We start from the raw sequence: 27,169 nt of genomic DNA, 5'->3' as shown, positions 1-27,169 counted from the left end.
TGTTTTGAGGGATAAGGAAAGGTTGAAGAAGCTGGAATAACTTGGACAGAAAAAGGCCGAGAGGAGATTTGGAAAAGCATTTTAAAAAATGGTGAGTGGGTTAGACAGAGGGGAGAAACTAGCAAAAGATCGGAAGGGCATAGGTTTAAAGTGATGAAGCAAAAAAAAAACAAAATCTGTTCCTCACAGCCAGTGGTATGGAATGCGCAGCCTGGAAATATGGTAGAGACATAAAAAACTGCAGCTGCTGAAATCCAAAGTTAAAAATCACACAACACCAGGTTATAGTCCCACAGGTTTAATTGGAAGCACTAGCTTTCAGAGCGCTGCTCCTTCAACAGGGACAACCACCTGACGAGGGAGCAGTGCTCCGAAAGCTAGTGCTTCCAATTAAACTTGTTGGACTACATATAACGTGGTGTTGTGTGATTTTTAACTTTGTACACCCGTCTAACACCGGCATCTCCAAATCATGGCTGGAACCCAAGGTAGACAAGCAGGAGGCTGGAAGAACACAGCAAGCCAGGCAGCATCAGAGGCGAGAGAAGAAAAAGTCAATGTTTCAGTCTTTTCTCCTCTCTCTCCCTCTCCTCCCCACTTCCCTATCTGTTTTCTCCTCTTCCCTCACTCTCCTCCACTCCCTCCTCTCTCTTCTGTCTTTTCTCCTCTCTCACACTGTCTCTCCCTTCCACATCTGTTTCCTCCTCTCGCTCCCTTCTTCCCCTATCTCTCCACCCCACTCCACACTCTCCCTTAATTCTCACACACGCACTCTCTCCCCCAGTGTCTTTCTCCACCTCCCTCTCTCTTTCTCCCTCTCTCTTACAGCAATCTTTCCAGCCCTCACCTCTTTCTCTTTACCACTCCTTTCTTGAGGACTGGGGGTGGGAGTAATGGGAACTGCAGATAAAGGGGGTGGGGTGGGAGTGGGGAGAGGAGGGAGGTGGTGGACAATTGAGGCGTTCAATGATTATTTGGATCGATCTGGTGTGCAGGAATATGGGAAAAGTTAAGAAATTAGCAATAGGAGATAGAACTGGCATAGATGCGATGGCCTGAATGGCTTCCTTTGGCACCATAACAATTCCATAAAGCCCAACCCCCATCTGTGCCATCCTATATCCATTTTCTACTTGGGGCTGGCACTATGGGAGTGAGGGGTGGAGGGTAAAGGGGTATAGTAAGTAGCAGGCGAGCACAAACCTGTCCAGGAAGACGAGCTGGCTCTCTGGACCGTAGAACCAGTTGTAGTTGGAGTCAGCGATGCCCACAGTCCTCTGGAAGCCGGGCAAGAGGGTGGCGTAGTAGAACCAGAAATGCTGCTTGAGCCAGGGGCTCCCGGTATGGTTGAGATGGAAGTGCCGCAGGGCCAACGCCACGTACTGGGTGACGGAGCGGGCGGTGTAGCTGCCGTAGGCCACACCTTCGTCCAGGGAGCCATCCACCACGTGGTCGAGCAGGAACATGGTCTTCTCCATCACGTCGACGGCAATCTGCTTGCACAGCAGGGCGGTCTGTGGCCGGTGGGGGCTCAGCACCAAGGCGCCCACCAACAACGCCACGATGTTGGTCGCCTGGTGGTTGTGCAAGTAGTGTTTGCCCCAGGCCCGGTACTTGGAGAACTCGTACAGCTCCTTGGTCACTCCATGGATCTTCTCCAGGTAGCTCTGCCTCCGCACCGCATCCAGGAACGGGTAGAGGAAGTCGAAAGCGGTCGCAAAGCCGGTCAGGGAATGGGCAACTGGCACCTCATCGTTGGGTGCCACCCTCACCTGCCACTGAGGGTAGCTGGCCATTCGGTCTAGGTAGTCGAGGGCAAAGTCTAGAGCTGCCTGGTCCTCTGGGTACAGGAGGCAGTAGAGGGACAGCACCCCCAGATTGTTGCCATAAACCTCGTTCCACTTGGCAGAGAAGCTGAGGTGGTCACTGGGGGGCAGGTAGAAGTTGGGTTTGCCCAGCATGGTTCCAACAGCACTCCTGATAGCCCGAGTGATGGCTGAATGACTGCTGCTGTGGGACTTCTGCCGCAGGCCGCTCACATCGCTGGGGTCGAAGTACAGCAGGGGGTGAGGTAGCCGCTTCGGCCCCTCAGATACCGACGCTCCGCTCCTCTCCCAGCGGCCAGACCGCTCGGCCAGCCCGTAGCACAGCAGCAGCAGCAAGAGCAAGCAGCCACTGCCTCCTAACGCCATGTTACATCCTCAGGGCAGCTCTCTGGGTCTCTCTCCCGGACTGCATTAGACACACACTCTCTCACACAGAGAGAGAGAGACCTGCACTGATCCAGATCCAACCCGCACTAACTTCACACACACACACACATAGATCCCAGCCTCTCTCTCTCCCTCCTCTCACACACTCTACCTCTCCTCCTCCTCTCACACACTCTGCCTCTCTCTCTCCCTCCTCTCACACACTCTGCCTCTCTCCCTCCTCCACTATTTTCTCCACCTCTCCCACAGTCTCTCCCCTATTTTCTCTCGAACATTCTCTTTCCTCTCCCTTCCCTGTTTTCTCCTCCTCTCACAAGCTCCCCTCTTCCCTGTTTTCTTGTCTCTCAGACATCCTTCCTCTCCTCCCCCCTTCCCTGTCCATTTTCTACACTCTCCTCCACTCTCTCTCCTCTCCTCCCCCTTCCCTGTCTGTTTTCTTTTCCCCCACTCTCTCCTTTCTCTCCTGTCTTTTCTCCTCTCTCACACTCCTTTCCCTCCCTGTCTGTTTCCTTCTCTCACTCCCTTGTTCCTCTCTCCACCCCACGCTCTCTCTTTCTCCCCCAGTATCTTTCTCTACCTCTCTCTTTCTCACTCTCTCTGACTGCAGACTTTCCAGCCCTCACCTCTCTCTCTTTACCGCTCTTTTCTTCCTTAATTCTCGCTGTCTTTTTTCGCTCTCTCTCTCTCTCTCTCTCTCAAACACACACTTTCCTACCTTGCTCGCTCCTCCCTCTCTCTCTGTCTCTCTCTGGGTGATCAGATCTAGCTCCGGTCCACCAAACTGATCGAGTTGATGTATTCCGTCTCTTTCACACCGTCCCCCGCCCTTACACACGCACTGAAAGAGAGAGAGAGACACACATACACAGACATGCAGGGGCCGGGAGAGTGTTCCTGTCTGGGCTGACAGCTTTCTCTCTAGTTCTTAGCTGCATTCACCCACCCCCTCCCCCGGCAGCTGGGACGCTGACTCTCATTCTCTACATTTTATTGAACGCTATCCCGGGATTACTATCTGTTACCCACCTCCACTTCTCTGCCGGGGTATACATTGTCTTTGTGTCTACTGGGAATACAGTCTCTGTGCTATGAGTGCAGTCTGTGTGTGTGTTTGCAGCGGGAATTCAGTGCCTGTGTCTCTGTGCTGGCAATACAATCCCTGGGCTGGGAATACAGTTTCTGTGTGTCTCCGTGCTGGGAATACAATCTCTGAGCTGGTGTTACAGTCTCTCTCTCTCTCTCTGAGCTGGTGTTACAGTCTCTCTCTCTCTCTCTGAGCTGGTGTTACAGTCTCTCTCTCTCTCTCTGAGCTGGGGTTACAGTCTCTCTCTCTTATTCTCTGAGCTGGGGTTCCAGTCTCTCTCTCTTTCTCTCTCTCTCTGAGCTGGGGTTCCAGTCTCTCTCTCTCTCTCGCTGAGCTGGGGTTACAGGATCTCTCTCTCTCTCTCTGAGCTGGGGTTACAGTCTCTCTCTCTTTCTCTCTCTCTCTGAGCTGGGGTTCCAGTCTCTCTCTCTCTCTCTCTCTGAGCTGGGGTTACAGGATCTCTCTCTCTCTCTCTGAGCTGGGGTTACAGTCTCTCTCTCTTATTCTCTGAGCTGGGGTTCCAGTCTCTCTCTCTTTCTCTCTCTCTCTGAGCTGGGGTTCCAGTCTCTCTCTCTCTCTCTCTGAGCTGGGGTTACAGGATCTCTCTCTCTCTCTCTGAGCTGGGGTTACACGATCTCTATCTCTCTCTGAGCTGGGGTTACAGTCTCTCTCTCTGAGCTGGGGTTCCAGTCTCTCTCTCTCTCACATACACACACTCTGAGCTGGGGTTACAGTTTCTCACTCACTCTGAGCTGGGGTTACAGTATCTCTCTTTGAACTGGGGTTACAATCTCTCTCTCTCTGAGCTGGGGTTACAGTCTCTCTCTCTGAGCTGGGATTACAGTCTCTCTCTCTCTCTCTCTGAGCTAGTGGTGACAGTCTCTCTCTCTGAGCTGGGGTTACAGTCTCTCTCTCTCTCTCTCTCTCTGAGCTGGAGTTCCAGTCTCTCTCTCTCTCTCTCTCTCTCTCTCTGAGCTGCAGTTCCAGTCTCTCTCTCTCTGAGCTGGGGTTCCAGTCTCTCTCTCTCTCTCTCTGAGCTGGGGTTCCAGTCTCTCTCTCTCTCTCTCTCTCTGAGCTGGGGTTCCAGTCTCTCTCTCTGAGCTGGGATTACTGTGTGTGTGTCTCTCTCTCTAATTTGGGGTTACAGTCTCTCTCACTCTCTCTGAGCTGGGGTTCCAGTCTCTCTCTCACTCTCTCTCTCTGAGCTGGGGTTACAGTCTCTCTCTCTCTCTCTCTCTCTCTGAGCTGGGGTTCCAGTCTCTCTCTCACTCTCTCTCTCTGAGCTGGGGTTCCAGTCTCTCTCTCTCTGAGCTGGGGTTCCAGTCTCTCTCTCTCTCTGAGCTGGGGTTCCAGTTTCTCTCTCTCTCTCTCTGAGCTGGGGTTCCAGTCTCTCTCTCTCCCTCTCTGAGCTGGGGTTCCAGTCTCTCTCTCTCTCTCTCTCTGAGCTGGGGTTACAGTCTCTCTCTCTCTGACCTGGGGTTACAGTCTCTCTCTCTCTGAGCTGGGGTTACAGTATCTCTCTCTGACCTGGGGTTCCAGTCTCTCTCTCTCTGACCTGGGGTTCCAGTCTCTCTCTCTCTGAGCTGGGGTTCCAGTCTCTCTCTCTCTGAGCTGGGGTTCCAGTCTCTCTCTCTCTCTGAGCTGGGGTTCCAGTTTCTCTCTCTCTCTCTCTGAGCTGGGGTTCCAGTCTCTCTCTCTCCCTCTCTGAGCTGGGGTTCCAGTCTCTCTCTCTCTCTGAGCTGGGGTTCCAGTCTCTCTCTCTCTCTCTCTCTGAGCTGGGGTTACAGTCTCTCTCTCTCTGACCTGGGGTTACAGTCTCTCTCTCTCTGAGCTGGGGTTACAGTATCTCTCTCTGACCTGGGGTTCCAGTCTCTCTCTCTCTGACCTGGGGTTCCAGTCTCTCTCTCTCTGAGCTGGGGTTACAGTCTCTCTCTCTCTCTCTGAGCTGGGGTTCCAGTCTCTCTCTGAGCTGGGTTTACAGTATCTCTCTCTCTGAGCTGGGGTTCCAGTCTCTCTCTGTCTGAGCTGGGGTTCCAGTCTCTCTCTCTCTCTGTCTTGAGCTGGTGTTACAGTATCTCACTCTCTGAGCTGGGGTGACAGTCTCTCTCTCTCTGAGCTGGGGTTACAGTATCTCTCTCTGAGCTAGGGTTCCAGTCTCTCTCTCTCTTTCTGAGCTGGGGTTCCAGTCTCTCTCTTTCTGAGCTGTGGTTGCAGTTTCTCTCTCTCGCTCGCACTCTCTGAGCTGGGGTGACAGTCTCTCTCTCTCTCTGAGCTGGGGTTACAGTATCTCTCTCTGAGCTAGGGTTCCAGTCTCTCTCTCTCTTTCTGAGCTGGGGTTCCAGTCTCTCTCTCTCTCTCTTTTTCTGAGCTAGGTTTCCAGTCTCTCTCTCTCTCTTTCTCTCTGAGCTCGGGTTCCAGTCTCTTTCTCTCTCTCTGAGCTGGGATTACAGTCTCTCTCTCTCTTTTTCTGAGATAGGATTCCAGTCTCTCTTTCCCTCTCTCTGAGCTGGGGTTACAGTCTCTCACTCTCTCTGAGCTGGGATTACAGTTTCTCTCTCTCTCTCTCTCTCTCTCTGAGCTAGTGGTGACAGTCTCTCTCTCTGAGCTGGGGTTACAGTATCTCTCTCTGAGCTGGGGTTACAGTATCTCTCTCTGAGCTGGGGTTACAGTCTCTCTTTCTCTCTGAGTTGGGATTAGAGTATCTCTCTCTCTCTCTGACCTGGAGTTCCAGTCTCTCTCTCTCTCTCTGACCTGGAGTTCCAGTCTCTCTCTCTCTGAGCTGGGGTTCCAGTCTCTCTCTCTCTCTCTCTCTCTGAGCTGGGGTTCCAGTCTCTCTCACTCTCTCTGAGCTGGGGTTCCAGTCTCTCTCTTTCTCTCTCTCTCTCTGAGCTGGGGTTCCAGTCTCTCTCTCTCTCTCTCTGAGCTGGGATTACTGTGTGTGTGTCTCTCTCTCTAATTTGGGGTTACAGTCTCTCTCACTCTCTCTGAGCTGGGGTTCCAGTCTCTCTCTCACTCTCACTCTCTGAGCTGGGGTTCCAGTCTCTCTCTCACTCTCTCTCTCTGAGCTGGGGTTCCAGTCTCTCTCTCTCTCTCTCTCTCTGAGCTGGGGTTCCAGTCTCTCTCTCTGAGCTGGGGTTACAGTCTCTCTCTCTCTGAGCTGGGGTTACAGTATCTCTCTCTCTGAGCTGGGGTTACAGTATCTCTCTCTGAGCTGGGGTTCCAGTCTCTCTCTCTCTGAGCTGGAATTAACAGTCTCTCACTGTCTCTGAGCTGGAATTAACAGTCTCTCTCTCTCTCTGAGCTGGGGTTACAGTATCTCTCTCTGAGCTGGGGTTCCAGTCTCTCTCTCTCTGAGCTGGGGTTGCAGTCTCTCTCTCTCTCTCTCTGAGCTCGGGTTACAGTGTCTCTCTCTCTCTCTCTGAGCTGGGGTGACAGTCTCTCTCTCTCTCCCTGAGCTGGGGTTCCAGTTTCTCTCCCTCTCTCTGAGCTGGGGTTCCAGTCTCTTTCTCTCTCTCTCTCTCTCTCTCTGAGCTGGGGTTCCAGTCACTCTCTCTCTCTCTCTCTGGGGTTACACTATCTCTCTCAGAGCTGGGGTTACAGTCTCTCACTCTCTCGGAGTTGGGATTACAGTCTGTCTGAGCTGGGGTTACAGTCTCTCTCTCTCTCTCTGAGCTGGGGTAACAGTCTCTCTCTCTCTCTCTCTCTCTGAGCTGGGGTTACAGTATCTCTCTCTCTCTCTCTCTCTTTCTCTCTGAACTGGGATTACAGTCTCTCTGAGCTGGGGTTACTGTCTCTCTCTCTCTCTCTCTGAGCAGGCGTTACAGTATCTCTCTCTCTCTCTCTGAGCTGGGGTTACAGTATCTCTCTCTGACCTGGGGTTCCAGTCTCTCTCTCACTCTCTCTCTCTGAGCTGGCGTTCCAGTCTCTCTCTCTCTCTCTCTCTCTCTCTCTCTCTGAGCTGGGGTTCCAATCTCTCTCTCTCTCTCTGAGCTGGGGTTCCAGTCTCTCTCTCTCTCTCTCTCTGAGCTGGGGTTACAGTATCTCTCTCTGAGCTGGGGTTACAGTCTCACTCTCTCTCTGAGCTGGGGTTACAGTCTCTCTGAGCTGGGGTTACAGTCTCTCTCCCTCTCTGAGCTGGGGTTACAGTATCTCTCTCTCTCTCTCTCTCTCTCTGAGCTGGGATTGCAGTCTCTCTGAGCTGGGGTTACAGTCTCTCTCTCTGAGCTGGCGTTACAGTCTCTCTCTCTCTCTATTTGAGCTGGGTTTACAGTCTCTCTCTCTCTCTCTGAGCTAGTGGTGACAGTCTCTCTCTCTGAGCTGGGGTTACAGTATCTCTCTCTGAGCTGGGGTTACAGTATCTCTCTCTGAGCTGGGGTTACAGTCTCTCTTTCTCTCTGAGTTGGGATTAGAGTATCTCTCTCTCTCTCTGACCTGGAGTTCCAGTCTCTCTCTCTCTGAGCTGGGGTTCCAGTCTCTCTCTCTCTCTCTCTCTGAGCTGGGGTTCCAGTCTCTCTCTCTCTCTCTCTCAGCTGGGGTTCCAGTCTCTCTCTCTCTCTCTCTGAGCTGGGGTTCCAGTCTCTCTCTCTCTCTCTCTGAGCTGGGATTACTGTGTGTGTGTCTCTCTCTCTAATTTGGGGTTACAGTCTCTCTCACTCTCTCTGAGCTGGGGTTCCAGTCTCTCTCTCTCTCTCTCTCTCTCTCTCTCTGAGCTGGGGTTCCAGTCTCTCTCTCTCTGAGCTGGGGTTACAGTCTCTCTCTCTCTGAGCTGGGGTTACAGTATCTCTCTCTCTGAGCTGGGGTTACAGTATCTCTCTCTGAGCTGGGGTTACAGTCTCTCTCTCTCTCTCTCTGAGCTCGGGTTACAGTGTCTCTCTCTCTCTCTCTCTGAGCAGGGTTACAGTCTCTCTCTCTCTCCCTGAGCTGGGGTTCCAGTTTCTCTCCCTCTCTCTGAGCTGGGGTTCCAGTCTCTTTCTCTCTCTCTCTCTCTCTCTGAGCTGGGGTTCCAGTCACTCTCTCTCTCTCTCTCTCTCTCTGGGGTTACACTATCTCTCTCAGAGCTGGGGTTACAGTCTCTCACTCTCTCGGAGTTGGGATTACAGTCTGTCTGAGCTGGGGTTACAGTCTCTCTCTCTCTCTCTGAGCTGGGGTAACAGTCTCTCTCTCTCTCTCTCTCTGAGCTGGGGTTACAGTATCTCTCTCTCTCTCTCTCTCTTTCTCTCTGAACTGGGATTACAGTCTCTCTGAGCTGGGGTTACTGTCTCTCTCTCTCTCTCTCTGAGCAGGCGTTACAGTATCTCTCTCTCTCTCTCTCTGAGCTGGGGTTACAGTATCTCTCTCTGACCTGGGGTTCCAGTCTCTCTCTCACTCTCTCTCTCTGAGCTGGCGTTCCAGTCTCTCTCTCTCTCTCTCTGAGCTGGGGTTCCAATCTCTCTCTCTCTCTCTGAGCTGGGGTTCCAGTCTCTCTCTCTCTCTGAGCTGGGGTTACAGTCTCTCTGAGCTGGGGTTACAGTCTCTCTCCCTCTCTGAGCTGGGGTTACAGTATCTCTCTCTCTCTCTCTCTCTCTCTGAGCTGGGATTGCAGTCTCTCTGAGCTGGGGTTACAGTCTCTCTCTCTCTCTCTGAGCTGGGGTTACAGTATCTCTCTCTGAGCTGGGGTTACAGTATCTCTCTCTGAGCTGGGGTTACAGTCTCTCTTTCTCTCTGAGTTGGGATTAGAGTATCTCTCTCTCTCTCTGACCTGGAGTTCCAGTCTCTCTCTCTCTCTCTGAGCTGGGGTTACAGTCTCTCTCTCTGAGCTGGCGTTACAGTCTCTCTCTCTCTCTATTTGAGCTGGGGTTACAGTCTCTCTCTCTCTCTCTGAGCTAGTGGTGACAGTCTCTCTCTCTGAGCTGGGGTTACAGTATCTCTCTCTGAGCTGGGGTTACAGTATCTCTCTCTGAGCTGGGGTTACAGTCTCTCTTTCTCTCTGAGTTGGGATTAGAGTATCTCTCTCTCTCTCTGACCTGGAGTTCCAGTCTCTCTCTCTCTCTCTCTCTCTCTGAGCTGGGGTTCCAGTCTCTCTCTCTCTCTCTCTGAGCTGGGATTACTGTGTGTGTGTCTCTCTCTCTAATTTGGGGTTACAGTCTCTCTCACTCTCTCTGAGCTGGGGTTCCAGTCTCTCTCTCACTCTCTCTCTCTGAGCTGGGGTTCCAGTCTCTCTCTCTCTGAGCTGGGGTTACAGTCTCTCTCTCTCTGAGCTGGGGTTACAGTATCTCTCTCTCTGAGCTGGGGTTACAGTATCTCTCTCTCTCTCTCTGAGCTCGGGTTACAGTGTCTCTCTCTCTCTCTCTGAGCAGGGTTACAGTCTCTCTCTCTCTCCCTGAGCTGGGGTTCCAGTTTCTCTCCCTCTCTCTGAGCTGGGGTTCCAGTCTCTTTCTCTCTTTCTCTCTCTCTCTGAGCTGGGGTTCCAGTCACTCTCTCTCTCTCTCTCTCTCTCTCTCTCTCTGGGGTTACACTATCTCTCTCAGAGCTGGGGTTACAGTCTCTCACGCTCTCGGAGTTGGGATTACAGTCTGTCTGAGCTGGGGTTACAGTCTCTCTCTCTCTCTCTGAGCTGGGGTAACAGTCTCTCTCTCTCTCTCTCTCTGAGCTGGGGTTACAGTATCTCTCTCTCTCTCTCTCTCTTTCTCTCTGAACTGGGATTACAGTCTCTCTGAGCTGGGGTTACTGTCACTCTCTCTCTCTGAGCAGGCGTTACAGTATCTCTCTCTCTCTCTGAGCTGGGGTTACAGTCTCTCTCTCACTCTCTCTCTCTGAGCTGGCGTTCCAGTCTCTCTCTCTCTCTCTGAGCTGGGGTTCCAATCTCTCTCTCTCTCTCTGAGCTGGGGTTACAGTCTCACTCTCTCTCTGAGCTGGGGTTACAGTCTCTCTGAACTGGGGTTACAGTCTCTCTCCCTCTCTGAGCTGGGGTTACAGTATCTCTCTCTCTCTCTCTCTCTCTCTCTGAGCTGGGATTGCAGTCTCTCTGAGCTGGGGTTACAGTCTCTCTCTCTCTCTCTGAGCTGGGGTTACAGTCTCTCTCTCTGAGCTGGGGTTACAGTCTCTCTCTCTCTCTATTTGAGCTGGGGTTACAGTCTCTCTCTCTCTCTCTGAGCTGGGGTTACAGTCTCTCTCTCTGAGCTGGCGTTACAGAATCTCTCTCTCTGAGCTGGGGTTCCAGTCTCTCTCTCTCTCTCTCTCTCTCTGAGCTGGGGTTACAGTCTCTCTCTCGGAGCTGGGGTAACAGTCGCTCACTCTCTCGGAGCTGGGATTACAGTCTGTCTGAGCTGGGGTTACAGTCTCTCTCTCTCTCTCTCTCTCTGAGCTGGGGTTACAGTCTCTCTCCCTCTCTCTGAGCTGGCATTACAGTATCTCTCTTTCTCTCTCTCTCTCTGACCTGGGGTTCCAGTCTCTCTCTCTCTGAGCTAGGGTTCCAGTCTCTCTCTCTCTCTCTCTCTCTCTCTGAGCTGGGGTTCCAGTCTCTCTCTCTCTCTCTCTCTCTCTCTGAGCTAGGGTTCCAGTCTCTCTCTCTCTCTCTCTGAGCTGGGGTTCCAGTCTCTCTCTCTCTCTCTCTCTCTCTCTCTGAGCTGGGCTTACAGTCTCTCTCTGAGCTGGGGTTACAGTCTCTCTCTCTCTCTCTCTGATCTGGGGTTCCAGTCTCTCTCTCTCTCTCTCTCTCTCTGAGCTGGGATTACTGTGTGTGTGTCTCTCTCTCTAATTTGGGGTTACAGTCTCTCTCACTGTCTCTGAGCTGGGGTTCCAGTCTCTCTCTCACTCTCTCTCTCTGAGCTGGGGTTCCAGTCTCTCTCTCTCTCTCTCTCTCTGAGCTGGGTTTCCACTCTCTCTCACTCTCTCTCTCTGAGCTGGGGTTCCAGTCTCTCTCTCTGAGCTGGGGTTGCAGTCTCTCTCTCTCTGAGCTGGGGTTACAGTATCTCTCTCTCTATGCTGGGGTTACAGTATCTCTCTCTGAGCTGGGGTTACAGTATCTCTCTCTGAGCTGGGGTTCCAGTCTCTCTTTCTCTGAGCTGGAATTAACAGTCTCTCACTGTCTCTGAGCTGGAATTAACAGTCTCTCTCTCTCTCTGAGCTGGGGTTACAGTATCTCTCTCTGAGCTGGGGTTCCAGTCTCTCTCTCTCTGAGCTGGGGTTGCAGTGTCTCTCTCTCTCTCTCTCTGAGCTGGGGTGACAGTCTCTCTCTCTCTCCCTGAGCTGGGGTTCCAGTTTCTCTCCCTCTCTCTGAGCTGGGGTTCCAGTCTCTTTTTCTCTCTCTCTCTCTCTCTCTCTCTCTGAGCTGGGGTTCCAGTCACTCTCTCTCTCTCTCTCTCTCTCTCTCTCTCTGGGGTTACACTATCTCTCTCAGAGCTGGGGTTACAGTCTCTCACTCTCTCGGAGTTGGGATTACAGTCTGTCTGAGCTGGGGTTACAGTCTCTCTCTCTCTCTCTCTGAGCTGGGGTAACAGTCTCTCTCTCTCTCTCTCTCTGAGCTGGGGTTACAGTATCTCTCTCTCTCTCTCTCTCTCTTTCTCTCTGAACTGGGATTACAGTCTCTCTGAGCTGGGGTTACTGTCTCTCTCTCTCTCTCTCTGAGCAGGCGTTACAGTATCTCTCTCTCTCTCTCTCTGAGCTGGGGTTACAGTATCTCTCTCTGACCTGGGGTTCCAGTCTCTCTCTCACTCTCTCTCTCTGAGCTGGCGTTCCAGTCTCTCTCTCTCTCTCTCTGAGCTGGGGTTCCAATCTCTCTCTCTCTCTCTGAGCTGGGGTTCCAGTCTCTCTCTCTCTCTGAGCTGGGGTTACAGTCTCTCTGAGCTGGGGTTACAGTCTCTCTCCCTCTCTGAGCTGGGGTTACAGTATCTCTCTCTCTCTCTCTCTCTCTCTGAGCTGGGATTGCAGTCTCTCTGAGCTGGGGTTACAGTCTCTCTCTCTCTCTCTGAGCTGGGGTTACAGTCTCTCTCTCTGAGCTGGCGTTACAGTCTCTCTCTCTCTCTATTTGAGCTGGGGTTACAGTCTCTCTCTCTCTCTCTGAGCTAGTGGTGACAGTCTCTCTCTCTGAGCTGGGGTTACAGTATCTCTCTCTGAGCTGGGGTTACAGTATCTCTCTCTGAGCTGGGGTTACAGTCTCTCTTTCTCTCTGAGTTGGGATTAGAGTATCTCTCTCTCTCTCTGACCTGGAGTTCCAGTCTCTCTCTCTCTCTCTCTCTCTCTGAGCTGGGGTTCCAGTCTCTCTCTCTCTCTCTCTGAGCTGGGATTACTGTGTGTGTGTCTCTCTCTCTAATTTGGGGTTACAGTCTCTCTCACTCTCTCTGAGCTGGGGTTCCAGTCTCTCTCTCACTCTCTCTCTCTGAGCTGGGGTTCCAGTCTCTCTCTCTCTGAGCTGGGGTTACAGTCTCTCTCTCTCTGAGCTGGGGTTACAGTATCTCTCTCTCTGAGCTGGGGTTACAGTATCTCTCTCTCTCTCTCTGAGCTCGGGTTACAGTGTCTCTCTCTCTCTCTCTGAGCAGGGTTACAGTCTCTCTCTCTCTCCCTGAGCTGGGGTTCCAGTTTCTCTCCCTCTCTCTGAGCTGGGGTTCCAGTCTCTTTCTCTCTTTCTCTCTCTCTCTGAGCTGGGGTTCCAGTCACTCTCTCTCTCTCTCTCTCTCTCTCTCTCTGGGGTTACACTATCTCTCTCAGAGCTGGGGTTACAGTCTCTCACGCTCTCGGAGTTGGGATTACAGTCTGTCTGAGCTGGGGTTACAGTCTCTCTCTCTCTCTCTGAGCTGGGGTAACAGTCTCTCTCTCTCTCTCTCTCTGAGCTGGGGTTACAGTATCTCTCTCTCTCTCTCTCTCTTTCTCTCTGAACTGGGATTACAGTCTCTCTGAGCTGGGGTTACTGTCACTCTCTCTCTCTGAGCAGGCGTTACAGTATCTCTCTCTCTCTCTGAGCTGGGGTTACAGTCTCTCTCTCACTCTCTCTCTCTGAGCTGGCGTTCCAGTCTCTCTCTCTCTCTCTGAGCTGGGGTTCCAATCTCTCTCTCTCTCTCTGAGCTGGGGTTACAGTCTCACTCTCTCTCTGAGCTGGGGTTACAGTCTCTCTGAACTGGGGTTACAGTCTCTCTCCCTCTCTGAGCTGGGGTTACAGTATCTCTCTCTCTCTCTCTCTCTCTCTCTCTCTCTGAGCTGGGATTGCAGTCTCTCTGAGCTGGGGTTACAGTCTCTCTCTCTCTCTCTGAGCTGGGGTTACAGTCTCTCTCTCTGAGCTGGGGTTACAGTCTCTCTCTCTCTCTATTTGAGCTGGGGTTACAGTCTCTCTCTCTCTCTCTGAGCTGGGGTTACAGTCTCTCTCTCTGAGCTGGCGTTACAGAATCTCTCTCTCTGAGCTGGGGTTCCAGTCTCTCTCTCTCTCTCTCTCTCTCTGAGCTGGGGTTACAGTCTCTCTCTCGGAGCTGGGGTAACAGTCGCTCACTCTCTCGGAGCTGGGATTACAGTCTGTCTGAGCTGGGGTTACAGTCTCTCTCTCTCTCTCTCTCTCTGAGCTGGGTTTACAGTCTCTCTCCCTCTCTCTGAGCTGGCATTACAGTATCTCTCTTTCTCTCTCTCTCTCTGACCTGGGGTTCCAGTCTCTCTCTCTCTGAGCTAGGGTTCCAGTCTCTCTCTCTCTCTCTCTCTCTCTCTCTCTGAGCTGGGGTTCCAGTCTCTCTCTCTCTCTCTCTCTCTCTCTGAGCTAGGGTTCCAGTCTCTCTCTCTCTCTCTCTGAGCTGGGGTTCCAGTCTCTCTCTCTCTCTCTCTCTCTCTCTCTCTGAGCTGGGCTTACAGTCTCTCTCTGAGCTGGGGTTACAGTCTCTCTCTCTCTCTCTCTGATCTGGGGTTCCAGTCTCTCTCTCTCTCTCTCTCTCTCTGAGCTGGGATTACTGTGTGTGTGTCTCTCTCTCTAATTTGGGGTTACAGTCTCTCTCACTGTCTCTGAGCTGGGGTTCCAGTCTCTCTCTCACTCTCTCTCTCTGAGCTGGGGTTCCAGTCTCTCTCTCTCTCTCTCTCTCTGAGCTGGGTTTCCACTCTCTCTCACTCTCTCTCTCTGAGCTGGGGTTCCAGTCTCTCTCTCTGAGCTGGGGTTGCAGTCTCTCTCTCTCTGAGCTGGGGTTACAGTATCTCTCTCTCTATGCTGGGGTTACAGTATCTCTCTCTGAGCTGGGGTTACAGTATCTCTCTCTGAGCTGGGGTTCCAGTCTCTCTTTCTCTGAGCTGGAATTAACAGTCTCTCACTGTCTCTGAGCTGGAATTAACAGTCTCTCTCTCTCTCTGAGCTGGGGTTACAGTATCTCTCTCTGAGCTGGGGTTCCAGTCTCTCTCTCTCTGAGCTGGGGTTGCAGTGTCTCTCTCTCTCTCTCTCTGAGCTGGGGTGACAGTCTCTCTCTCTCTCCCTGAGCTGGGGTTCCAGTTTCTCTCCCTCTCTCTGAGCTGGGGTTCCAGTCTCTTTTTCTCTCTCTCTCTCTCTCTCTCTCTCTCTGAGCTGGGGTTCCAGTCACTCTCTCTCTCTCTCTCTCTCTCTCTCTCTCTGGGGTTACACTATCTCTCTCAGAGCTGGGGTTACAGTCTCTCACTCTCTCGGAGTTGGGATTACAGTCTGTCTGAGCTGGGGTTACAGTCTCTCTCTCTCTCTCTCTGAGCTGGGGTAACAGTCTCTCTCTCTCTCTCTCTCTCTGAGCTGGGGTTACAGTATCTCTCTCTCTCTCTCTCTCTCTTTCTCTCTGAACTGGGATTACAGTCTCTCTGAGCTGGGGTTACTGTCTCTCTCTCTCTCTCTCTGAGCAGGCGTTACAGTATCTCTCTCTCTCTCTCTCTCTCTCTCTGAGCTGGGGTTACAGTATCTCTCTCTGACCTGGGGTTCCAGTCTCTCTCTCACTCTCTCTCTCTGAGCTGGCGTTCCAGTCTCTCTCTCTCTCTCTCTGAGCTGGGGTTCCAATCTCTCTCTCTCTCTCTGAGCTGGGGTTCCAGTCTCTCTCTCTCTCTCTGAGCTGGGGTTCCAGTCTCTCTCTCTGAGCTGGGGTTACAGTATCTCTCTCTGAGCTGGGGTTACAGTCTCACTCTCTCTCTGAGCTGGGGTTACAGTCTCTCTGAGCTGGGGTTACAGTCTCTCTCCCTCTCTGAGCTGGGGTTACAGTATCTCTCTCTCTCTCTCTCTCTCTGAGCTGGGATTGCAGTCTCTCTGAGCTGGGGTTACAGTCTCTCTCTCTCTCTCTCTGAGCTGGGGTTACAGTCTCTCTCTCGGAGCTGGGGTAACAGTCTCTCACTCTCTCGGAGCTGCAATTACAGTCTGTCTGAGCTGGGGTTACAGTCTCTCTCCCTCTCTCTGAGCTGGCATTACAGTATCTCTCTTTCTCTCTCTCTCTCTGACCTGGGGTTCCAGTCTCTCTCACTCTGAGCTAGGGTTCCAGTCTCTCTCTCTCTCTCTGAGCTGGGGTTACAGTCTCTCTCTCTCTGAGCTAGGGTTCCAGTCTCTCTCTCTCTCTCTCTCTCTGAGCTGGGGTTACAGTCTCTCTCTCTGAGCTGGGGTTACAGTCTCTCTCTGAGCTGGGGTTACAGTCTCTCTCTCTCTCTCTGAGCTGGGGTTCCAGTCTCTCTCTCTCTCTCTCTCTGAGCTGGGGTTTCAGTCTCTCTCTTGCCCTCTCTCTCTCTCTCTCTCTCTGAGCTGTGGTTCCATTCTCTCTCTCTCTCTTTTTCTGAGCTAGTGTTCCAGTCTCTCTCTCCCTGACATGGGGTTACAGTCTCTCTCTCTCTGAGCTGGGGTTCCAGTCTCTTCTCTCTCTCTCTCTCTCTCTAAACTGGGGTTACAGTCTCTCTCTCTCTCTCTCTCTCTCTAAACTGGGGTTACAATCTCTCTCTCTCTCTCTCTCTCTCTCTCTCGGAGCTGGGGTTACAGTATCTGTCTCTGAGCTGGGGTTCCAGTCTCTCTCTGTCTGACCTGGGTTTACAGTATCTCTCTCTCTGAGCTGGGGTGACAGTCTCTCTCTCTGAGCTCGGGTTCCAGTCTCTTTCTCTCTCTCTGAGCTGGGATTACGGTATCTCTCTCTCTCTCTCTCTCTCTGAGCTAGGGTTACAGTATCTCTCTGAGCTGGAGTTCCAGTCTCTCTCTCTCTTTTTCTGCGATAGGATTCCAGTCTCTCTCTCTCTCTCTCTCTCTCTGAGCTAGGGTTCCAGTCTCTCTCTCTCTCTCTTTATCTCTGAACTGGGGTTGCAGTCTCTCTCTCTCTCTCTCTCTGAGCTGGGGTTACAGTTTCTTTCTCTGAGCTGGAGTTCCAGACTCTCTCTCTCTCTGAGCTGTGGTTGCAGTCTCTCTCTCTCTCTCTTTCTGAGCTGGGGTTCCACTCTTTCTCTCTCTCTCTTTTTCTGAGCTAGGTTTCCAGTCTCTCTCTCTCTCTCTCTCTTTCTGAGCTGGGGTTACAGTCATCTCTCTCTCTCTCTCTCTCTCTCTCAGAGCTGGGGTTACAGTCTCTCACTCTCTCGGAGCTGGGATTACAGTCTCTCTCTCTCTCTCTGAGCTGGGGTTACAGTATCACTCTCTCTCTCTGAGCTGGGGTTACAGTCTCTCTCTCTCTCTCTGAGCTGGGGTTACAGTCTCTCTCTCTCTCTCTCTCTCTCTGAGCTGGGGTTACAGTCTCTCTCTCTCTCTCTCTCTCTGAGCTAGGGTTCCCATCTCTCTCTCTCTCTCTCTCTCTCTCTGAGCTGGGGTTACAGTCTCTCTCTCTCTCTCTCTCTGAGCTGGGGTTACAGTCTCTCTCTCTCTCTCTCTCTCTCTCTCTGGGCTAGGGTTCCCATCTCTCTCTCTCTCTCTCTCTCTCTGAGCTGGGGTTACAGTCTCTCTCTCTCTCTCTCTCTGAGCTGGGGTTACAGTTTCTTTCTCTTTCTGAGCTGTGGTTGCAGTTTCTCTCTCTTTCTGAGCTGTGGTTGCAGTTTCTCTCTCTCTCTCTCTCTCTCTGAGCTGGGGTTCCATTCTTTCTCCGTCTCTCTTTTTCTGAGCTAGGTTTCCAGTCTCTCTCTCTCTCTCTCTCTCTCTCTCTGAGCTCAGGTTCCAGTCTCTTTCTCTCTCTCTCAGCTGGGATTACAGTCTCTCTCTCTTTTCTGAAATAGGATTCCAGTCTCTCTCTCCCTCTCTCTGAGCTGGGGTTACAGTATCTCTCTCTCTCTCTCTTTCTCTCTGAGCTGGGATTACAGTCTGTCTGAGCTGGGGTTCCAGTCTCTCTCTCTCTGAGCTAGGGTTCCAGTCTCTCACTCTCTCGGAGCTGGGATTACAGTCTGTCTGAGCTGGGGTTCCAGTCTCTCTCTCTCTGAGCTGGGGTTACAGTCTCTCTCTCTCTCTCTCTGAGCTGGCGTTTCAGTCTCTCACTCTCTCGGAGCTGGGATTACAGTCTGTCTGAGCTGGCGTTACAGTCTCTCTCTCTCTGAGCTGGCGTTACAGTCTCTCTCTCTCTCTCTCTCTGAGCTGGGGTTCCAGTCTCTCTCTCTCTCTCTCTCTCTCTCTCTCTCTCTCTCTCTGAGCTGGGGTTCCAGTCTCTCTCTCTCTGAGCTCGGGTTCCAGTCTCTCTCTCTGAGCTGGGGTTACAGTATCTCTCTCTCTCTGAGCTAGGGTTCCAGTCTCTCTCTCTCTGAGCTGGCGTTCCAGTCTCTCACTCTCTCGGAGCTGGGATTACAGTCTGTCTGAGCTGGCATTACAGTCTCTCTCTCTCTCTCTCTCTCTCTGAGCTGGGGTTACAGTATCTCTCTCTCTCTCTCTCTCTCTCTCTCTCTCTATCTGAGCTAGGATTACAGTCTGTCTGAGCTGGGGTTACAGTCTCTCTCCCTCTCTCTGAGCTGGCATTACAGTATCACTCTCTCTCTCTCTCTCTGACCTGGGGTTCCAGTCTCTCTCTCTCTGAGCTGGGATTGCAGTCTCTCTGAGCTGGGGTTCCAGTCTCACTCTCTCTCTCTCTCTCTCTGAGCTGGGATTACAGTCTCTCTCTCTCTCTCTCTGAGCTGGGGTTACAGTCTCTCTCTCTCTCTCTCTCTGAGCTGGGGTTACAGTCTCTCTCTGAGCTGGGGTTCCAGTCTCTCTCTCTCTCTCTCTGAGCTGGGGTTCCAGTCTCTCTCTCTCTCTCTCTCTCTCTGAGCTGGGGTTACAGTCTCTCTCTCTCTCTCTCTCTCTCTCTGAGCTGGGGTTACAGTATCTCTCTCTTTCTCTCTCTCTCTCTCTCTCTCTCTCTCTCTCTCTGAGCTGGGATTGCAGTCTCTCTGAGCTGGGGTCACAGTCTCTCTCCCTCTCTGAGCTAGGGTTCCAGTCTCTCTCTCTCTGAGCTGGGGTTACAGTCTCTCTCTCTCTGAGCTGGGGTTACAGTCTCTCTCTCTCTCTCTCTCTCTCTCTCTGACCTGGGGTTCCAGTCTCTCTCTCTCTGAGCTAGGGTTCCAGTCTCTCTCTCTCTGAGCTGGGGTTACAGTATCTCTCTCTCTCTGAGCTAGGGTTCCAGTCTCTCTCTCTGAGCTGTGGTTCCAGTCTCTCTCTCTCTCTCTCTCTGAGCTGGCGTTCCAGTCTCTCACTCTCTCGGAGCTGGGATTACAGTGTGTCTGAGCTGGCGTTACAGTCTCTCTCTCTCTCTCTCTGAGCTGGGGTTCCAGTATCTCTCCTCTCTCTCTCTCACTCTCTCTGAGCTGGGATTACAGTCTGTCTGAGCTGGGGTTACAGTCTCTCTCCCTCTCTCTGAGCTGGCATTACAGTATCTCTCTCTCTCTCTCTCTCTCTCTGAGCTAGGGTTCCAGTCTCTCTGAGCTGGGGTTCCAGTCTCTCACTCTCTCAGAGCTGGGATTACACTCTGTCTGAGCTGGGGTTACAGTCTCTCTCCCTCTCTCTGAGCTGGCATTACAGTATCTCTCTTTCTCTCTCTCTCTCTGACCTGGGGTTACAGTATCTCTCTCTCTGAGCTAGGGTTCCAGTCTCTCTCTCTCTGAGCTCGGGTTACAGTGTCTCTCTCTCTGAGCTGGGGTTACAGTCTCTCTCTCTCTCTCTCTGAGCTGGGGTTACAGTCTCTCTCTCGGAGCTGGGGTAACAGTCTCTCACTCTCTCAGAGCTGGGATTACAGTCTGTCTGAGCTGGGGTTACAGTCTCTCTCCCTCTCTCTGAGCTGGCATTACAGTATCTCTCTTTCTCTCTCTCTCTCTGACCTGGGGTTACAGTATCTCTCTCTCAGAGCTAGGGTTCCAGTCTCTCTCTCTCTGAGCTAGGGTTCCAGTCTCTCACTCTCTCGGAGCTGGGATTACAGTCTCTCTGAGCTGGGGTTACAGTCTCTCTCTCTCTCTCTCTCTCTCTCTGAGCTGGGGTTACAGTCTCTCTCTCTCTCTCTCTCTGAGCTGGGGTTCCAGTCTCTCTCTGAGCTGGGGTTGCAGTCTCTCTCTCTCTCTCTCTCTCTCTCTGAGCTGGGGTTCCAGTCTCTCTCTGAGCTTGGGTTACAGTCTCTCTCTCTCTCTTTCTGAGCTAGTGTTCCAGTCTCTCTCTTCCTGACATGGGGTTACAGTCTCTCTCTCTCTGAGCTGGGGTTCCAGTCTCTCTCTCTCTCTCTCTCTAAACTGGGGTTACAATCTCTCTCTCTCTCTCTCTGTCTCTCTCTGAGCTGGGGTTACAGTATCTGTATCTGAGCTGGGGTTACAGTCTCTCTCTCTCTCTCTGAGCTGGGGTTCCAGTCTCTCTCTGTCTTGAGCTGGTGTTACAGTATCTCACTCTCTGAGCTAGGGTTCCAGTCTCTCTCTCTCTGAGCTGGGGTTCCAGTCTCTCTCTCTCTCTCTCTGAGCTGGCGTTTCAGTCTCTCACTCTCTCGGAGCTGGGATTACAGTCTGTCTGAGCTGGCGTTACAGTCTCTCTCTCTCTGAGCTGGGGTTACAGTATCTCTCTCTCTCTCTCTCTCTCTCTCTCTCTCTGAGCTGGGGTTCCAGTCTCTCTCTCTCTGAGCTCGGGTTCCAGTCTCTTTCTCTCTCTCTGAGCTGGGATTACGGTATCTCTCTCTCTCTCTCTCTCTCTGAGCTAGGGTTACAGTATCTCTCTCTGAGCTGGAGTTCCAGTCTCTCTCTCTCTTTTTCTGCGATAGGATTCCAGTCTCTCTCTCTCTCTCTCTCTCTGAGCTAGGGTTCCAGTCTCTCTCTCTCTCTCTTTATCTCTGAACTGGGGTTACAGTCTCTCTCTCTCTCTCTCTCTGAGCTGGGGTTACAGTTTCTTTCTCTGAGCTGGAGTTCCAGACTCTCTCTCTTTCTGAGCTGGAGTTGCAGTTTCTCTCTCTTTCTGAGCTGTGGTTGCAGTTTCTCTCTCTCTCTCTCTCTCTGAGCTGGGGTTCCATTCTTTCTCCGTCTCTCTTTTTCTGAGCTAGGTTTCCAGTCTCTCTCTCTCTCTCTCTCTCTCTCTCTCTGAGCTGGGATTACAGTCTGTCTGAGCTGGGGTTACAGTCTCTCTCTCTCTCTCTCTCTGAGCTAGGGTTACCGTCTCTCTCTCTCTCTCTGAGCTAGGGTTCCAGTCTCTCACTCTCTTTCTGAGCTGGGATTACAGTCTCTCTCTCTCTCTGAGCTGGGGTTCCAGTCTCTCTCTCTCTGAGCTGGGGTTCCAGTTTCTCTCTCTTTCTGAGCTAGGGTTCCAGTCTCTCTCTCACTGAGCTGGGGTTCCAGTCTCACTCTCTCTCTCTCTCTGAGCTGGGGTTACAGTCTCTCTCTCTCTCTCTCTCTCTCTCTCTTTCTCTCTCTCTCTCTCTCTCTCTGAGCTGAGGTTACAGTCTCTCTCTCTCTCTCTCTCTCTCTCTCTCTTTCTGAGCTGTGGTTGCAGTTTCTCTCTTTCTCGCTCGCTCTCTCTGAGCTGGAGTTCCAGTCTCTCTCTGAGCTGGGGTTCCAGTCTCTCACTCTCTCTGAGCTGGGGTTCCAGTCACTCTCTCTCTCTCTCTCTCTCTCACTGGGGTTACACTATCTCTCTCGGAGCTGGGGTTACAGTCTCTCTGAGCTGGGGTTACTGTCTCTCTCTCTCTCTGAGCTGGCATTACAGTATCTCTCTCTCTCTCTCTCTCTCTGAGCTGGGGTTACAGTCTCTCTCTCTCTGAGTTGGGGTTCCAGTTTCTCTCTCTCTCTCTGAGCTGCGGTTCCAGTCTCTCTCTCTCTCTCTCTCTCTCTGAGCTGGGGTTACAGTCTCTCTCTCTCTCTCTGAGCTGGCGTTACAGTCTCTCTCTCTCTCTCTCTGAGCTGGCGTTACAGTCTCTCTCTCTCTCTCTCTGAGCTGGGGTTACAGTATCTCTCTCTCTGAGCTGGGGTTACAGTCTCTCTCTCTCTCTCTGTCTGAGCTGGGGTTACAGTATCTCTCTCTGAGCTTGGGTTCCAGTCTCTCTCTCTCTGAATTAAGGTTCCAGTCTTTCTCTCTCTGAGCTGGGGTTCCAGTCTCTCTCTCTCTCTCTCTGAGCTGGGGTTACAGTCTCTCTCTCTGAGCTGGGATTACAGTCTCTCTGAGCTGGGGTTACAGTCTCTCTCTCTCTCTGAGCTGGCGTTACAGTATCTCTCTCTCTCTCTCTCTCTCTCTGAGCTCGGGTTCCAGTCTCTTTCTCTCTCTCTCTCTCTCTCTGGGGTTACACTATCTCTCTCAGAGCTGGGATTACAGTCTCTCACTCTCTCGGAGCTGGGATTACAGTCTGTCTGAGCTGGGGGTACAGTATCTCTCTCTCTCTCTCTCTCTCTCTCTCTCTCTGAGCTGGGATTACAGTCTGTCTGAGCTGGGGTTACAGTCTCTCTCCCTCTCTCTGAGCTGGCATTACAGTATCTCTCTCTCTCTCTCTCTCTCTCTGACCTGGGGTTCCAGTCTCTCTCTCTCTGAGCTAGGGTTCCAGTCTCTCTCTCTCTGAGCTGGGGTTACAATATCTCTCTCTCTCTGAGCTAGGGTTCCAGTCTCTCTCTCTCTGAGCTGGGGTTCCAGTCTCTTTCTCCCTCTCTGAGCTGGGATTACAGTCTCTCTCTCTCTTTTTCTGAGATAGGATTCCAGTCTCTCTCTCCCTCTCTCTGAGCTGGGGTTACAGTATCTCTCTCTCTCTCTCTTTCTCTCTGAGCTGGGATTACAGTCTGTCTGAGCTGGGGTTACCGTCTCTCTCTCTCTCTCTGAGCTAGGGTTCCAGTCTCTCTCTCTGAGCTGGGATTACAGTCTCTCTGAGCTGGGGTTACAGTCTCTCTCTCTCTCTGAGCTGGCGTTACAGTATCTCTCTCTCTCTCTCTCTCTCTCTCTGAGCTCGGGTTCCAGTCTCTTTCTCTCTCTCTCTCTCTCTGGGGTTACACTATCTCTCTCAGAGCTGGGATTACAGTCTCTCACTCTCTCGGAGCTGGGATTACAGTCTGTCTGAGCTGGGGGTACAGTATCTCTCTCTCTCTCTCTCTCTCTCTCTGAGCTGGGATTACAGTCTGTCTGAGCTGGGGTTACAGTCTCTCTCCCTCTCTCTGAGCTGGCATTACAGTATCTCTCTCTCTCTCTCTCTCTCTCTCTGACCTGGGGTTCCAGTCTCTCTCTCTCTGAGCTAGGGTTCCAGTCTCTCTCTCTCTGAGCTGGGGTTACAGTATCTCTCTCTCTCTGAGCTAGGGTTCCAGTCTCTCTCTCTCTGAGCTGGCGTTCCAGTCTCTCTCTCTCTCTCTCTGAGCTGGGGTTACAGTCTCTCTCTCTCTCTCTCTGAGCTGGGGTTACCGTCTCTCTCTCTCTCTGAGCTGGGGTTCCAGTCTCTCTCTCTCTCTCTCTGAGCTGGCGTTACAGTCTCTCTCTCTCTCTCTCTGAGCTGGCGTTACAGTCTCTCTCCCTCTCTCTGAGCTGGCATTACAGTATCTCTCTCTCTCTCTCTCTATGAGCTCGAGTTCCAGTCTCTTTCTCTCTCTCTCTCTCTCTGGGGTTACACTATCTCTCTCAGAGCTGGGATTACAGTCTCTCACTCTCTCGGAGCTGGGATTACAGTCTGTCTGAGCTGGGGGTACAGTCTCTCTCTCTCTCTCTCTCTCAGAGCTGGGATTACAGTCTCTCACTCTCTCGGAGCTGGGATTACAGTCTCTCTCTCTCTCTCTCTCTCAGAGCTGGGGTTACAGTCTCTCACTCTCTCGGAGCTGGGATTACAGTCTGTCTGAGCTGGGGTTACAGTCTCTCTCTCTCTCTCTCTCTGAGCTGGGGTTACAGTATCTCTCTCTCTCTCTCTCTCTGAGCTGGGGGTACAGTATCTCTCTCTCTCTCTCTGAGCTGGGATTACAGTCTGTCTGAGCTGGGGTTACAGTCTCTCTCCCTCTCTCTGAGCTGGCATTACAGTATCTCTCTCTCTCTCTCTCTCTCTCTCTCTGACCTGGGGTTCCAGTCTCTCTCTCTCTGAGCTAGGGTTCCAGTCTCTCTCTCTCTGAGCTGGGGTTACAGTATCTCTCTCTCTCTGAGCTAGGGTTCCAGTCTCTCTCTCTCTGAGCTGGGGTTCCAGTCTCTCTCTCTCTCTCTCTCTCTGAGCTGGGGTTCCAGTCTCTCTCTCTCTCTCTCTCTCTCTGAGCTGGGGTTACAGTGTCTCTCTCTCTCTCTGACCTGGGGTTCCAGTCTCTCTCTCTCTGAGCTGGGGTTACAGTATCTCTCTCTCTCTGAGCTAGGGTTTCAGTCTCTCTCTCTCTCAGAGCTGGGGTTACAGTCTCTCACTCTCTCAGAGCTGGGATTACAGTCTGTCTGAGCTGGCGTTACAGTCTCTCTCTCTGAGCTGGGGTTACAGTATCTCTCTCTCTCTCTCTCTCTCTCTCTCTCTCTCTCTCTCTGAGCTGGGATTGCAGTCTGTCTGAGCTGGGGTTACAGTCTCTCTCCCTCTCTCTGAGCTGGCATTACAGTATCACTCTCTCTCTCTCTCTCTCTCTGACCTGGGGTTACAGTATCTCTCTCGAAGCTGGGGTTACAAATCTCACTCTCTCTGAGCTGGGATTGCAGTCTCTCTGAGCTGGGGTCACAGTCTCTCTCCCTCTCTCTGAGCTGGCGTTACAGTATCTCTCTCTCTCTCTCTCTCTCTCTCTGAGCTGGGGTTACAGTATCTCTCTCTCTCTCTCTCTCTCTCTCTCTCTCTCTCTCTGAGCTGGGATTGCAGTCTCTCTGAGCTGGGGTTACAGTCTCTCTCTCTCTGACCTGGCGTTACAGTCTCTCTCTCTCTGAGCTGGGGTTACAGTATCTCTCTCTCTCTCTCTCTGAGCTGGGGTTACAGTATCTCTCTCTCTCTCTCTCTCTCTCTCTCTGAGCTGGGGTTACAGTATCTATCTCTCTCTCTCTCTCTCTCTCTGAGCTGGGGTTACAGTATCTCTCTCTCTCTCTCTCTGAGCTGGGGTTACAGTATCTCTCTCTCTCTCTCTCTCACTCTCTCGGAGCTGGGATTACAGTCTGTCTGAGCTGGGGTTACAGTCTCTCTCTCTGTCTCTCTCTGAGCTGGCGTTACAGTATCTCTCTCTCTGAGCTAGGGTTCCCGTCTCTCTCTCTCTCTCTCTCTCTCTCTCTGAGCTGGGGTTCCAGTATCTCTCTCTCTCTCTCTCTCTCTCTCTCTCTGAGCTGGCATTACAGTATCTCTCTCTCTCTCTCTCTCTCTCTCTGAGCTAGGGTTCCAGTCTCTCACTCTCTCTGAGCTGGGAATACAGTCTGTCTGAGCTGGGGTTACAGTCTCTCTCCCTCTCTCTGAGCTGGCATTACAGTATCTCTCTCTCTCACTCTGAGCTGGGGTTACAGTCTCTCTCTGAGCTGGGGTTACAGTCTCTCTCTCTGTCTCTCTCTGAGCTGGCGTTACAGTATCTCTCTCTCTGAGCTAGGGTTCCCGTCTCTCTCTCTCTCTCTCTCTCTCTCTCTGAGCTGGGGTTCCAGTATCTCTCTCTCTCTCTCTCTCTCTCTCTGAGCTGGCATTACAGTATCTCTCTCTCTCTCTCTGAGCTAGGGTTCCAGTCTCTCACTCTCTCTGAGCTGGGATTACAGTCTGTCTGAGCTGGGGTGACAGTCTCTCTCCCTCTCTCTGAGCTGGCATTACAGTATCTCTCTCTCTCATCTCACTCTGAGCTAGGGTTCCAGTCTCTCTCTCTCTGAGCTGGCGTTCCAGTCTCTCACGCTCTCGGAGCTGGGATTACAGTCTGTCTGAGCTGGCGTTACCGTCTCTCTCTCTCTCTCTCTCTCTGAGCTGGGGTTCCAGTCTCTCTCTCTCTGAGCTGGGGTTACAGTATCTCTCTCTCTCTCTTTCTCTCTGAGCTGGGATTACAGTCTCTCTGAGCTGGGGTTCCAGTCTCTCTCTCTCTCTCTCCCTCTCTCTGAGCTGGCATTGCAGTATCTCTCTCTCTCTGAGCTAGGGTTCCAGTCTCTCTCTCTCTGAGCTGGGGTCACAGTCTCTCTTTCTCTCTGAGCTGGGGTTACAGTCTCTCTCTCTCTCTCTCTCTCTGAGCTGGGCTTCCACTCTCTCTCTCTCTCTCTCTCTCTGAGCTGGAGTTCCAGTCTCTCTCTCTTTCTGAGCTGTGGTTGCAGTTTCTCTCTTTCTCTCTCTCTCTCTCTGAGCTGGAGTTCCAGTCTCTCACTCTCTCTGAGCTGGGGTTACAGTCTCTCTCTCTCTCTCTGAGCTGGGGTTACAGTCTCACTCTCTCTCTCTCTCTCTCTCTCTCTCTGAGCTGTGCTTGCAGTTTCTCTTTGTCTCGCTCGCTCTCTCTGAGCTGGAGTTCCAGTCTCTCTCTCGCTCTCTCTCTGAGCTGGAGTTCCAGTCTCTCTCTCTCTCTCTCTCTCTCTCTCTCTCTCTGAGCTGGGGTTCCAGTTTCTCTCTCTCTCTCTCTGAGCTGGGGCTCCAGTCTCTCTCTCTCTCTCTCTCTCTCTCTCTCTCTCTCTGAGTTGGGGTTCCAGTCTCTCACTCTCTCTGAGCTGGGATTGCAGTCTCTCTGAGTTGGGGTTCCAGTCTCTCACTCTCTCTGAGCTGGGATTGCAGTCTCTCTGAGCTGGGGTTACAGTATCACTCTCTCTGAGCTGGGGTTACAGTCTCTCTCTCTCTCTCTGAGCTGGCGTTACAGTATCTCTCTCTCTGAGCTGGGGTTACAGTCTCTCTCTCTCTCTCTCTGAGCTGGGGTTACAGTATCTCTCTCTCTCTCTCTCTCTCTCTGAGCTGGCGTTACAGTATCTCTCTCTCTCTCTCTCTCTCTCTGAGCTGGGTTACAGTCTCTCTCTCTCTCTCTCTGAGCTGGGGTTACAGTATCTCTCTCTTTCTCTCTCTCTCTCTGAGCTGGGATTGCAGTCTCTCTGAGCTGGGGTTACAGTCTCTCTCTCTCTGAGCTGGGGTTACTGTATCCCTCTCTCTGTCTCTGAGCTATGGTTCCAATCTCTCTCTCTCTCTCTCTGATCTGGGGTTCCAGTCTCTCTCTTTCTCTCTCTCTCTCTTTCTGAGCTGGGATTACAGTCTCTCTGAGCTGGGGTTACCGTATCTCTCTCTCTCTCTGAGCTGGGCTTACAGTATCTCTCTCTGAGCTGGGGTTACAGTCTCTCTCTGAGCTGCGGTTACAGTATCTCTCTCTCTCTGAGCTTGGGTTCCAGTCTCTGTCTCTCTCTGAGCTGGCGTTACAGCATCTCTCTCTCTCTCTCTCTCTCTCTCTGAGCTGGGGTTACAGTATCTGTCTCTGAGCTGGGGTTACAGTCTCTCTCTCTCTCTCTCTGAGCTGGGGTTCCAGTCTCTCTCTCTCTCTCTCTCTCTGAGCTGGGGTTACAGTCTCTCTCTCTCTCTCTCTCTCTCTGAGCTGGGGTTACAGTGTCTCTCTCTCTCTCTCTCTCTCTCTCTCTCGGAGCTGGGGTTACAGTCTCTCTCTCTCTCTCTCTCTGAGCTGGGGTTCCAGTCTCTCTCTCTCTCTCTCTCTGAGA

The 27,169-nt window shown here is 52.3% G+C and overlaps 1 protein-coding gene across 2 annotated transcripts in view; it reads right to left on the bottom strand.

Moving 5' to 3' along the window:
• LOC140476886 (dermatan-sulfate epimerase-like protein) overlaps positions 1–27,169 on the bottom strand; it is a 100,176-nt gene that overhangs the window by 38,190 nt on the left and 34,817 nt on the right. Inside the window, exon 2 of one of the 2 annotated variants that reach the window (XM_072569774.1) lies at positions 1,204–3,051. In XM_072569774.1, coding sequence (XP_072425875.1) covers positions 1,204–2,192 — 989 coding nt within the window. In that variant the 5' untranslated portion in view covers positions 2,193–3,051. Of the gene's footprint in view, positions 1–1,203; positions 3,343–27,169 lie in introns of those variants that run through there. The other variant, XM_072569773.1, reaches the window with a different exon arrangement.

Source organism: Chiloscyllium punctatum, chromosome 5 (assembly GCF_047496795.1).
Source record: "Chiloscyllium punctatum isolate Juve2018m chromosome 5, sChiPun1.3, whole genome shotgun sequence".
NCBI lineage: Eukaryota > Metazoa > Chordata > Chondrichthyes > Orectolobiformes > Hemiscylliidae > Chiloscyllium > Chiloscyllium punctatum.
The sequence above is the reverse complement of the archived record's forward strand: the minus strand, read 5'-3'. Positions and strand labels throughout refer to the sequence as shown.